Source organism: Anas platyrhynchos, chromosome 20 (genome assembly GCF_047663525.1).
Source record: "Anas platyrhynchos isolate ZD024472 breed Pekin duck chromosome 20, IASCAAS_PekinDuck_T2T, whole genome shotgun sequence".
Classification (NCBI taxonomy): Eukaryota; Metazoa; Chordata; class Aves; order Anseriformes; family Anatidae; genus Anas; species Anas platyrhynchos.
Window position 1 is genome coordinate 169707 of NC_092606.1, and position 14057 is coordinate 183763.

General features: G+C 41.1%; 1 protein-coding gene across 6 annotated transcripts in view; it reads right to left on the reverse strand.

The window, feature by feature from the left end:
• Positions 1 to 14057, reverse strand: part of PITPNM3 (PITPNM family member 3) — an 80864-nt gene that overhangs the window by 45684 nt on the left and 21123 nt on the right. For all 6 annotated transcript variants that reach the window (XM_038165810.2, XM_038165811.2, XM_027472550.3 and 3 more), the window contains 2 exons: positions 11952 to 12059; positions 1339 to 1415 (listed from right to left, as the gene is read on the reverse strand). In XM_038165810.2, the coding sequence (XP_038021738.2) occupies positions 1339 to 1415; positions 11952 to 12059 (185 nt within the window). The remainder of the gene's footprint in view (positions 1 to 1338; positions 1416 to 11951; positions 12060 to 14057) is intronic.

A 14057-nucleotide genomic window follows, 5' to 3' on the forward strand; every position in this document is an offset into this window, starting at 1 on the left:
GCAGGATGAGGTCATATCTTTTATTAAATTAACTATGGCAACTTGCAAACAGGCAATGTTCTAGGCATCTCCTTCTTCAGCTCTGCTACCAAAACCACAATCTTGAATAGTAAATATAAAATGAGAAGAACTGCTCAGAGTTTAACAAAAACCACACACAAAATTAATCAAACAAACAAAGCATTAACCAGAAAAACTGACAAGTAAATAAATGTACACAGATACATTTCAGCTTGCAGTTTAGCAGTAGAAGTGCAGGGGTGGAAAAGATGTTGGCATGAATGAGTAAAAAATACATAATCCAGCACCTGTAGAATGGTGACAGACAAATGGTTGAAAACGAGAGAATTCTATATTGTTCCACAAAGCCATTATCTCTGTTCAGCCCATGATTTTTAGTCTCCAGTAGAATTACTCATTTTAAGTCCCATGTTCATCCTCTGAAGGCATTTTGCTGATCTGCATGTATCTTTCAGTATTGGATATGCTGGTAAGTAAAAAGAGAGTTTTTGAGGTTCCACTTTTTCTTGCTCTAATTTACAATTTCCTCTCCATATGTTCCCAATCCATTTATTCAGAAGAGGAGTTTAATTCCCTTTAAAAGCTCAAAGTAGCTCTTTCCACAGCCAATGCCAGCTTGTAAACAAGTAGCACTGTTGACAGGTTGGTGTAACTGAAAGCTTCAAAACAGAGGTAAAAATTCAAGCAGGTCAATATTGCTCAAGTAACTGTTAAAAACGTCTATCAGCACAGTTGTATTTAACAGGTAGCTTTCACAGAAGGAGTCAAAAGGAACAAAAAAAATTTGCCTGTAATCAGCAGTTCAGTCATGACTAAGACAAGGAGCTCAAGGGCTGAACTGAAAGAACATCTGATGTCAAAGACTGTCAGCATTTTCCGGGGACATTTGACCTCAGATTCTTGAAATACGGAAATGTAGACATTTCTGTTTCCTGTCCTGTGTTGGGACAGAGGATCTTAATCAGTCAACTGGAAGGAGTATAACTTGTTTAGATTCTTTGCTTCTTCTAAAGAAGTAATTTTGTTACTGTCAATTTCCTGACTGCTACCAAATCTGCTTCTCAAAGCCTGTATTTGATCTGAAGCACTACGTAGACATCTTTTGAGAGAAATGGGTCGTGCTTCCACCTAAGTGAAATTATGTAGGATGTAAAAATCTCATTTTGATTTTCAGTTATTGCATGCGCACTTACTGAAAAATAAAAAAGAAAGACTAAGCCATCAAAGAGGCTTACAATTCCATAATACAATATGAGAGTATTTCCACATATCTGGTCCTTGGAAATCAGCACAATCTGTTTTGGGGAACAATCTCACCTCATTGTCCTCATGTATTTCAATACTGCCTTGTGCAGGTAACCTTTGTTTTCTTAAAGAGGCTCTATATAATTCACCTGAAAGGAAAAAAGACATAATTGATAGCATAAATACTTGGGTTCCTCACCTTTTTCAGACATAGAATCATAGAAACATTAAGATTGGAAAAGACCTCCAAGATCATTTAGTCCAGCCATCCCCCTTCCACCAGTATTACTCACTAAACCATGTCCCTAAACACCACATCCAACCCTTCCTTAAACTCCTCCACAGACAGTGACTCCACCACCTCCCTGGGTGACTCGTTCTAATGCCTCATCACTCTTTCTGAGCAGAAATGTCTCCTCATTTCCAACCTGAACCTCCCCTGGCACAACTTGAGGCCATTCCCTCTAGTCCTATCTGTAGTTACCTGTGAGAAGAGGCTGACCCCCATCTCCCCACACCTTCTTTTCAGGTAGTTGTAGAGAGCAATGAGGTCTCCTCTGAGCCTTTGCTTCTCCAGACTAAACAATCCCAGTGCCCTCAGCCACCCCTCAAAAGACTTGTGTTCCAGATCCTTCACCGACATAAACCCACAAACCTGGAAATTCCAAACAAACATAATTGCTTTCTGGAAGTCTCTACACTTTAAATCTGCTTCAATTTAGAAGTGGTGTTTCCAAAATCCTGTCCAGAAGACCCATTATACTCTGAGGTTCTTCATTGGAAAAATATGACAGTTTTCTAGCACCTAAGCTCAAAGCAGAACCAGTACCACACAAACATTAGTTTTAAAATGACATCATGCATGAAAAATAGTTATTCGGGGCCATGAGGCACCACCTTATAGGGAACCATAATATTTATCTTCAACAGAGTACTGAAAAAGGAAACCCATGATTCATCATGTGCTCACAAACACTTTCTGTTATCATTACAATGCAACACATTAGACAAGATATTTCCTGGGATTACTTGTGCCCTGTTCCTTTGAAAACTGTTTTCTAATAATAGGTCTTTAGAAAGCAGAGAGGGTGGGTTGCTTTTTCCTTTATGCATCAAATGCCAGACTGAAGGATAATTCCTTGCTCCACACTCATAAAAATCTTACAGATAACTGGAAAATAGATTCCAGGCACTGTTTTAATCGCAGTTCCTATTCTCTAGGTAAAGTAGACTGCTATCAGAATATTGGCCTTCTTTACAAACTGTTTTCTCACTTTGATTGGGGATTAAAAAAAAAAGAAGCATGATAAGCATGATATCAACTTGCAGTATTAAGAGATTGCAAAAACTATGACGCACAGATCAGCCTATGGAAGCATAAAAGGTTTTTCTTTTATTTCAGACACAGCAGTCTGCACAGTGCAGCTGTCTTACTGTGTTTGGAACATTACTACATTGCAAAAAGCTCAGACTGCAGTAATGTAAGAACGTATACTGTCTTCTGAAAATCTGAAAATCTGCACCCAGAAGTACAGTTTTAACATGGACAGGGAGGGGAGGGGAGGGGAGGGGAGGGGAGGGGAGGGGAGGGGAGGGGAGGGGAGGGGAGGGGAGGGGAGGGGAGGGGAGGGGAGGGGAGGGGAGGGGAGGGGAGGGGAGGGAAGGGAAGGGAAGGGAAGGGAAGGGAAGGGAAGGGAAGGGAAGGGAAGGGAAGGGAAGGGAAGGGAAGGGAAGGGAAGGGAAGGGAAGGGAAGGGAAGGGAAGGGAAGGGAAGGGAAGGGAAGGGAAGGGAAGGGAAGGGAAGGGAAGGGAAGGGAGGGGAAGGGAGGGGAAGGGAGGGGAAGGGAGGGGAAGGGAGGGGAAGGGAGGGGAAGGGAGGGGAAGGGAAAGGGCTTGCTGTGTTTTGTTTTGTTTTCTAGTTGATTTGCAGTACAAGTCAGGAATTCCAATGGCTAGAACTTTGGCATTGTGCTGCCCAAAAGAACAAACTTGTCTGAATTCAAAGTAGTCCCATGGCATAATAGGTGGGGGCTGTGTGTCTATGTGCATGTGTGTGTGTCATGTAAAATAATTCTGGCCAGGAATTAGAAGACCACCTGCAATTCCTCCAGTTGCTTGCTACCACCTGTTGCAAAGCTACCAAAAACAGCAATTAAAAAATAAATAAATCTGGGGGGCCGTGTTGAAACCAGAATAGAATCATAGAATCCAACTTACTTTCCCACAAAGGATTGGTAACACCACTAGAAATAAACATATCTATTCACCATAGAAATTTGCTGCAGGTAAAATGAAGCTCTACAGAACTACCTTCACTACAAAGCTGTGCTACACAGTCATTACACATACATGTATCTTAGCAAATCCATGCTCCTGAAATGCCACAGAATCACGCTGAATGGCTGAGGCTGGCAGGGACCTCTGGGTCCATCTGGCCCCTACCCTGCTTCAGTAGGCCAACCAGAGCAGGGTATCCAGGACAGTGTCCAGGTGGCTTTTGAGTTCTCCAAGTAGGGAGACTCCAGGCTACCTGTGCTAGGGCTCCCATCACCTGCACAGTAAGGAAGTGCTTCCTGATATTTACATGGAATCTCCTGTGTTCCAGTTTGTGTATGCTACATCTAGCCCCAGTGTCACTGGAAAGAGCCTGGCTTCATCTTCTTTGCACCCCCCATATCGTATTTTGTATAACTCATTTTGTTCTCTCTTTTGATTACTTTGCTAATATAGTCAGCATCAGAGTATAGCACAGCTGAACAGTTATGTGCCTAAGCACCAGCAAGGTATTTCTTCATCTTCTTCACCACATATCCAGTCTTGCAACATTAGCTGCTGTACCTTTAGCAGGCTTTACGGTATGCATGGCTTACCCTGTTCTAATCATCTGAATTTATTTAACAACTTAACAAGTTATCACGGGAACAAACAACATTCATGTTCCACTTTAGAACCTGTCTTCACCCCTGCAATAATACAGTGAAATTTATCTTCAAATAGAAAAAAAAAATATATATATATAGAAATGCTGTGTCAAATATAACAACCATGGGAGTACAAAGGAAAGGAGATACTACACCTGCAGATGAGATGACCCTCTGAATGGGACTGACAGCCAGGGAACCTTTAGGCCCAATGAAAATGATGTAAGACTACCTGCTGATTTTAGCATACGGACCAAATCTTAATACAGGTCCAAAACCAAAAAGGGAATCTGTGGAAGGACAGCAAGGATATCAGAGTTTCTTTGCAGCAGGAGCTCACACTCAGCTAAAAATATCTTAGAAGTTACCTTAAGTTTTCTCCATTTTGCAAACACTCGCTGAGCTGTATTTTAGAATGCACAGCATCACAAAAATAAAATGACAGCAGTTGTTGAACATGGATAACCTACTCTAGTATCAACTGCTATCATGGATGATTTGCATGTCAAGGACAACAGAAGTCCAATTCACTGTTTATCTTTAAAATCTGCTGCTAGAAGTAAATCTGTTTTCATATGAGCCATCTGATGTGTTTTGGAATGGTATTGCTATTCTAATTTCCATCCTTTCCTTCCACTGTTCATTCCATTAAGCCAAGTTTTGTTTTCCATTCTTCACATTATCAGGCAGTGGCAGATGCTATTGCAATAAATTTAATAGCAGCATAAACACTACATTTAGTTATGTCCAAACACTCTTTAATTAATTACATGACACTCCAGAAAGAGTCAAGGAAGGAGAGATCACATGCTACTGGGGAGAAAGAGAGTAGTTTGTTTACACAGAACATTCACTGTGGAAAAAATTAGTCAATGCAGCCAAAGTGCCTGAGGATGGGGCAGAGAACACCAGTACAAAGTGAAAATCACCATAACTGAAAGCAAAGAACCATGAGGATGCATACAGATTTTTCCATTATACTGAGTATTTTGACTACTGCATAAATGTTGGAGAACCTTGGAGATGAGATATATGGAGGATGTGGCAAAGGAGACTGAAGCAGTGATCCAGTGAAAGATGAGACCAGATGCAGAGCTTGATGAAACATATTAGTGTGCACCTTGTCTTTTCCTGTAGGAATTTAATGGCTCCAACTCAATATAGCTCATAATTTCAGATTTTATGGGTTAGTATTCATACCACAACTGACTAGCATCTTAAAAAAAAAATAATAATAATAATAAAAATCTAACCCATTTAATGCAAAGAAATGAATTTTTCTGCTAAGTAAGTGGAAAATGCTAACTCAGAGCGAAGTTGGCATATCTGCAATATTTGCTTGTGAATCTCTTGACCCAATCATTAATTTATTTTTAAACTAATGTTTGAAATGCAAAATTCAACAAAGCAGCTAAGACCCACACATAATTAGACTGAAAAAAGAGGTCTTAGGCTGCAGGGTGTGCTTGGGGTTTCTGTCAGTGTCTGACAGCATCAGTTTAATACTGTGGGAGGTGCACCCAGGCTGAAGAACTGCTCAGCCTGGTGACAGAGTTTTGGGAGGAGGTGGGTAGGCTGAGGAGCATCAGGGAGATGGAAAAGGAGATGGACTGGTTGAATCATACCCTACCATCCCTGGGACAGAGGTGTCAGCCAGTCATAATATATGACATGAAGAATTCCCTATCCTCTCTCCACCAGGCAGAAGGTGGTGAGACTGAAGAGCTAAGGGGGGATGGAAGCAGGTTTCTGCTCGGTGCAGCATGTGAATCCCCTCCCTGCCTACCTTGCCTTCCCAGGTGCCCTTAAGACAACAGGTATGAGGCTTGGGAACTTGACGGACAGCACAGTATGGATGAAGATCCATCTAGGTTGAAGAGGTTGTCTAAGGCAAGTCAGCCCGCCCCCAGTAACAAGATAACTTCCATTATGAAAAAAAATGTACATCAGTGACTCCCTTCTGAGGGGAACAGAGGGCCTGATATGCCAACAAGATCCCATTCATTGGGAAGTCTGCTGCCTCCCAGGGGCCCAGGTAAGAAACATTACTAGAAAACCTCCTAGGCTGGTATGGCTCTCTGATTATTTATCCATTACTGCTTTTTCATGTATGTAGCAATAAAGTTGGTCATCGAAGGTGATCAAAGAGACCTCAGGGTCTTGACAATTAGTTAAAGGATCAGGAGGCACAGCTATTGTTTTCCTCTGTCCTTCCAGTATCAGTGAGAGAAATAGGCAGATCCAGCTGATCAATATGTAGCTCTGACAGTTTTTTGACTACAGGATGGTCTACATGACATCAGGCCTGCTGTTGCCTGATGGGATGCACCTTTCTCAGAGGGGGAAATGAATTTTTGTGCCTAAGTTAGCAGACTTGATTGAAAGAGCTTTAAACTAGGTTCGAACAGGGGAATCGGATACGGGACAGCATGCCAAAGTTTGAGGCACTCTGTGTTAGTGAGATCTTTCAATCTGCTCCATGAGGCTACACATGCAGGCTACATTGGAGCACACTGAAATGTTTCTACATCAATGCATGCAGCATGAGGAACAAGCAAGAGAAGACAGAACCTTTAGGTTGGTTCCAGAGCTATGACATCATCGATACAAGCAAGATTTGGTGGGAAGCAACAGGTGGCTGGAGTGCTGTGATGGATGGTTATAGGCTCTTCAGGAGGGACAGGTAGGGCAGGCAAGGCTGGGGGTTGTTGCTGTATATAAGGGATGGGCTGGACTGTATGGAGCTTGCAGTTGGTGATGGCACAGTTGAGAGCTTCTTGGAAAGGATTAAGGAGCAAACCAATAAAGTAGATATTGTGGGAGTCTAATACAGTAGTTAGCCAGCATGACAACATCAACGAATTCTTCTCACTTCCATAAACAAAATGATAGTTTGGACTTCAGGCTCTATTGCATCAATCAGCTCCTTGCTGGAACACCCAGATAAAAGCTAGTCAATGTCAAAGAACATTAAATATTTGGGTCTGGATGGGGAGCAAATGGACTGCAGGGGAAGTGTAAAAGGTGGCAATGAAAACACTTTTCCACTTGTTTCTTGGATGTCTCAAAATTACTTTGGATGGATATAACTGTTGGCCTAGATGCATTACTTGGTCAGGCCCCAGACGTGGCTAAACCCCTTAAGAAATAACTAAGAAATAAAATAATTTTTATTGGAACCTGCAGCAAATGTCCATGTGCAAGCAGGCACTTTCACGTATCTTCAGTAAATTATTTATGAACCAGAACAGCAGTAAAACTTGACTGCTTTCTAGATGAGGTCTTTATTATCTGTTATTTGAAACACTGAAGGTCAACACATCTCTTGTCATACAACATGGACCTTTGAGAGATAAAACCAGATAGTTTTATTTTTCCTTTTCATACCAGCATTGAAATAAGTAATTTCATAGCTTTAATGCACTATAACTTTGAGAAGGCTCAGAACAAAAAAGGTCACCTATTGCCATTTTAATGAGCATACAGACTTAATCCCGAAGCACATTTATGCTCCTACATTAAGTACTCCTTCTGGCAAAAGCCAGTAATTGCATGCTCCTGAAAAGCATGAATACTGCAAGAGGAGACAATCAAAAGAAGCAAAGATTGCACATAATTTCCAGATGTCATCTAATTCTAGCATGTCTTACAAAGACACATTTGTTTTCCTCAAAAGAAATAACGATCAAACAAGAACATGCCAATTACCTACAATCCTGTAACTACACAAATTCACATCAACGGAAATATCCATAACGAAAACTTAATCAATTTAAATGCTGCTCCCAGTTTTCCCCTGAAGATGTATTTCTATCACTGATGAAAAAGGCTGTGATGGTCAAGTGCTCTCAGTTGTACTTACTGAAAATCAGTGACTGAATTAAAGTACACACTTGCCATTTATAAAGTTCCCGATAACCTTTGCATGTCTTACATTGGATCTGTAGCATTACTTAAGTAGTGTCCAGTGGGTCTTCAGCTCTGCTCAGAGCATGCTGCATCTTCTCATACATCTTAATTCATTGAAAGATCCCATAAATGATATGCTTTATTAATTGATTTGTTAAATCATGAAAAGTAGTCAGTGCTCTACTCCCTGCATAGCCACTGAGCAAAACCATTTGTCCTAGAGACTGATTAAATTGCAACAAAGCTTTCTGCAACCAGAGTCAATGAACTCATCATTTTCTGGGAATCACAAGTAAATCCTGCTTCAGCAAAAAAACACATATTCACTGGAAAAACAGACCATACTCCTCACATCTTTCCACTGAGACAGTTAAATTCCTCACAGGAACATCATAGAGGACATCTTTCTCTTTTCTACATGTTTTTAATGAGAGAATCCAGATTTACCTAGACTTACAATTTTTGGCTATAAACATTTGGGCTAAGACTGAAATAGCTTTTTACTGCAGCACAGGAGACAATACAGTCAAGCATCCTCCTCATTCTCTCTTTGCCTTCCTCATTTGTATCTGATGGTTGCTAGTCAGAAACATTTCTAAGACTGCTAAATCACTAATTGCTATTCGGTTTTATTAAGCTGTAGCAAAAGCACTTAATATCTGTACTAAAAACACTGCAATAAGATCTATCAGCATTTGGCAGATAACTATGAAGACAAACACAGAGGAGCACATGCAATCAACAGGTAGCAAATCAGTAGGACTGAATTTGAGAGTGGCAGAGAAAAGAAGGAAATGCCTTTAACTGCCTCACCTGTTAAGAAATCTGATGTATTTAGCAGGGGTGCATCAAGGAAAGTTCCTAACCAGCAGCGTGCATTACAGCCAGTGTTCTTCTTTCTTTTGCACTACTGAAGCAATGAAATTACATGCTGACATAACAAAACATGGTATATGAAATGCTGGCTCAGTCTTCTTCTGCCCCACTCCTTACCAACTTTAACTCTTGACTGACAGCCTTGTTCAATAATGGTAAAAACCAGCACAATGAATGAAAAGCTACAGTACGCTTACAGTATACATTAAGCAATGTGCATATATATATACATACATACATATAACGTCTCCCCAGGATATATATAGACACACATACACATTGCAGTGTCTCCTGGAAAGACCTCATTGCAACCTTTCAATACTTAAAGGGGCCTTATAAAAAGATGGAGAGGGACTCTTTACTTGGGTAGATAAGGATAGGACAAATGGGATTAGTCTTAAACTAAAAGAAGATAGATTTACTTTAGACATTAGGAGGAAATTCTTCACTGTAAGGGTAGAGAGGCACTGGAACAGGTCACCCAGAGAAGTTGTGGATTCCCCAATCCCTGGAGGCGTTCAAGGCCAAGCTGGATGGGGCCATGTCCAACCTGATACAGTGAGTGGCATCCCTCCTATGGCAAGGGGTTGAAACTAGGTGATCTTTAAGGTCCCTTCCAACCCAAGCCATTCTATGATAAGCAGTATCAGAATGTAGATGCATCTTACACATAAACCAACTCATCAAATGCTGTTGAGTTGGGTACATTGCCTGTAAAGCCCCTTTGAGCAGTTATGTGTGAATAGAAGTGAAGTAAAAGAAGAAAACAGATGAGAATTCTTTCGTTTACAAAACATTGCAAGAAATTGTTGCTTGTGATGAAGGATACAGAGAAAGTAGAGTTACTGTATGCCGTCTTTGCTTCAGTCTTTACTGTTAATGCGTGCCCTCAAGAACCTTTGATTTATGATACCAGGGATAAAGTATGTAGAAAGGAAAATTTTCCCTTGGTTGAGGAGTATCAGTTTAGAGATCATTTACACAAACTTGATAAAACAAATCCATGGACTTGGATCGGAGGCACCCACACATCCTGAGGGAGCTGGAGGATGTTATTGTTAAGTCACCCTCCACCATCTTTGAAAGGCTGCGGAGGACAGGGGAGGTGCCTGAGGACTGAAAGAAAGCCATTGTCACTCCAGTCTTCTAAAATGGAAAGAAGTAGTCATGGAAGAAGACAGTCAGTCTGACCTCTATCCCTGGAAAGGTGATGGGACAGCTTATCATGAAGGCCACCTCTAAGCATACGGAAGACAAGAAGGTAATCAGGAGCAGTCAGCATGGATTCACCAAAGAGAAATCATGCTTAATCAACCTGACTGCCTTCTATGATGGGACAACCAAGGATGGAGCCAGTCTCTTTTCAGTTGTGCCCAGCAAGAGGATAAGAGGCGATGGGCACAAACTGAAGCACAGGAAGTTCCAGCTGAATATGAGAACACTTCTTTACTGTGAGAGTGACAGCACTCACTGGAACAGCTTGCCCAGAGAGATTGTGGAGTCTCTTTCTCTGGAGATATTCTAAACCTGTCTGGATGACACCCTGCGCAATGTGGTGTAGGTGATCCTACTGAGCAGGGGGGTTGGACTAGATGACCTTGAGAGGTCCCTTCCAACCTTGGCCATTCTGTGATTTTGTGATTCTGTAACTGGCTGGAGAGATGAGGGAAAACAGTGGATGTTGTCTGCCTGGACTTCAGCAAGGCTTTTGACGCTGTTTCCTACAACATCCTCATACATAAGATCAGGAAATGTGGATTAGATGAGTGGACAGTGAGATTGATTGAGAACTGGCTGAATGGCAGAGCTCACAGGGTTGTGATCAGTGGCAGTCTAGCTGGAGATCTGCAGCTCGTAGCGTCCCTCAGCAGTCAGTTCTGGCTCCAGTATTGTTTAACTTACCCAATAATGATCTAGATGAAGGGATAGAATGCCTTCTCAGCAAGTTTGCTGTTAACACAAAACTGGGAAGAGTGGCTGGCTGATACCCCAGAGGGCTGCACTGCCATTCAGAGAGACCGAGGCAGGCTGGAAAGTGGGTGGAGAGGAACCCCATGATGTGCAACAAAAGCAAGTGCAGGGCACTGCACTTGGGGAGGAATAACCCTATGCCCCAGTACAGGTTGGGGGCTGACCTGCTGGAAAGCAGCTCTGTGGAGAAGAACCTGGGGGTCCTGGTGGACAACAAGCTGGCCACGAGACAGCAGTGTGCCCTTGTGGCTAAGAAGGCCAATGGTATCCTGGGGTACATCAGGTAAGAGTGTTGCCAGCAGGTCAAGAGAGTTAATCCCCCTCTACTCAGCCCTGCTGAGGCCTTACCTGGAGTACTGTGTCCGGTTCTGGGTTCCCCAGTACAAGAGAAACATGGAGCTCGTGGAGAGAGTCCAGCAGAGGGCTGCTAAAATGATTAAGAGACTGGAGCATCTCTCATGTGAGGAAAGGCTGAGGGAACTAGGCCTGTTCAGCCTGGAGAAGGGAAGGCTCAGGGGATCTGATCAAAGTATACAAATACAAAAAATGGGAGGGTGTCAAGAGGACAGGGCCAGACTCTTCTCAGTGGTGCCCAGCAACAGGACAAGAGGCAACAGGTCCAAACTGGAACATGGGTAAGACTTCTTTACTGTGATGGTGACAGAGTGCTGAACAAGTTGCCCAGAAAGATTGTGGAGTCTCCTTCCCTGAAGATATTCAAAAGCTGTCCAGACACAATCCTGGGTAATGTGCTTAACATGATCCTGCCTGAGCAGGGAATTTAGACTAGATGATATCAAGAAGTTCCTTCCAACTTCAACAATTCTGTGATTTCCAAGCACTAAAATACTACTTACATGTCTACATAAAACCTTTAACTATGGGGCATTGTAAATTATACTTCTTTTTAGCATTTACATAATGTCTGACACATAATTGCTTAAATAGTCAGATTTTCTTATTAATGTTAAATTAACATGTAAGGCAACATAACAAGGTAAACATTACCTTGATTTTCTTCCATCTTCTCAATTGTTTCTATCTGTTCAACAAGGTCATTTGAGTTCCATTGGCTCATGCCTATAAGAATGGCACTTTTTCCTTCCACCACCTCTTCTGTAGGAAGAAAAAGGAGAAAGAATAAATTGCAGTGATAAACAAAAGAACAAATATAAGGTTAAAACTACTAACTGTTAGAGAAATAAACAGATCATGATGTTTCCAAATGAGAATACATAACAGGTTAGCATATGCAAGATTCACCAGGAAAGCTTCCTGCTTAGTGATATACCCTGAAAAGTACCTATGTGCTACATAATTTTTTTTTGTCGGAAAAACAGAGAAAAGAGAGAACTGCTTGCATTTTTGCTCTTACCTTGAGCAAGTCTTTTAAAAACAAAGTTGTGAATAAATCACTCAAGTGTTTAATATCAATAATTAGTCAAAATTCCTCCCTCCTCCCAACCCAGGCAAGCAATGAAGAATGAAGATTAAAACAGCTCTAAAACATGTTTGTTTTTTTTTACCTAACACCTGACAGAAATTTCACGTAAACTTCCAGTTTTGCCCAAATCACAGTTCTCCTCCTTTAGTCTCTACAAACCGAGGATACTTACAGTACTGAAGTATCAACATGCCTTTTTTCTTCCATGAAATACATTTTACCTAAAAGATTGAAGCTATTTTCTAACCAGAAGTCAGGTAAGTATTGTTTATTCAGTCTTTACAATAGTGCTCTGAAGCAATGTAGTACGTTGGAAGCCTAAGGATATTCTCTTATATGACTGGGTGGAGCAGAAATGCTTCAGGAGACATGCACTGAAAAAAAACAAAGCTTGCTAGTGTCAGTATCACTGTGAACTTCTTGAAAAATTAATGACCTTTTTGTTCTAAAAGCCTCTCACCTGACACAGGAATACAAATGCTGCACTTTCATGTGTATAATTCTGTAACAAGCTTGTGATCCAATAGCAATGTGCACACACACACATACACACACACACATACACACACACACGTACTCGCACACAAAAGAAAAAAAAAGATTTTCTGTGGGTCATACAGGTAAAAACGCTGCAATTAAACTATTCAAGTAGTAACTATCTAGTACTGACGTAATTATATTAATATAATACAGATGGATTATATCCTTATACTTATTCAGGAAACGAAATGTGCTATACTATAGGGTAGTTAAAGTATTCTATAACAGTCAAACTATATGAACTTCTCAGAATGTGAACATGAACATTTTCCAAGATGCAAGGAAAACCTCAGTCAACATCCTGGGACTTTTATCAGCCATATAATTGTAGTTCAACATTCACCTCAGCCTGAAAATAGAGCTCTAAATGTGGCCCATTATTATAAACATTTCTAAGTTTATTATATATCAAATTTTAACATGTAATCAAAAGAAGTATCTTCCTACACTAGACAGGCCTGAAGTGAAAGTATATCTCTAAAAGTCAACGTTAAACCATCAATACTAGCTTGTAGATTTCAATATACTAAAATTCTGACTTTACAACATTTAAAAGGCAAGGCAGAGGGAAGAATGGACTCAGAGACCTCTTTACAAGCATGTTTTTTTCCTTTTCTCAGAAGCCACCTGTGCTATACAAAGCTTTAAAGTTTTATCTAGGTGCACAGAGACATCTAGGAGCACCTGAGAAAATAGACCAACACCCTCCTCCCCCCTCGCTGCAATTTCCTTTCAAGGTGGTTGTAGCGAGTGATGAGGTCTCCCCTCAGACTCCTTTTCTCCATACTAAACCACCTTAGTTCCCTCAGCCACTCCCCATCAGTCTTGCTTTATAGTCCATATACCAATTTTGTTGCTCTTCTCTGCACATGCTCAAGCAACTTCATATACCTTTTTTACTGAGAGGCCCGAAACTGAACATGATATTTGAGCTGCAGTCTCACCATGCTGCATACAAGGGGACAATCACTTTGCCAGTCCTTCTAGTGACACTATTTCTAATGCATCACACCTTGTTCACACACAGCTCAAACTTCACCCTGGTAGGACATTCAGTATACAGAGAAAATATCTTTAGTGATCATCATTTAACTGAGGAAAATCTGCTGGTTCCCATGCAATAAAGTAAT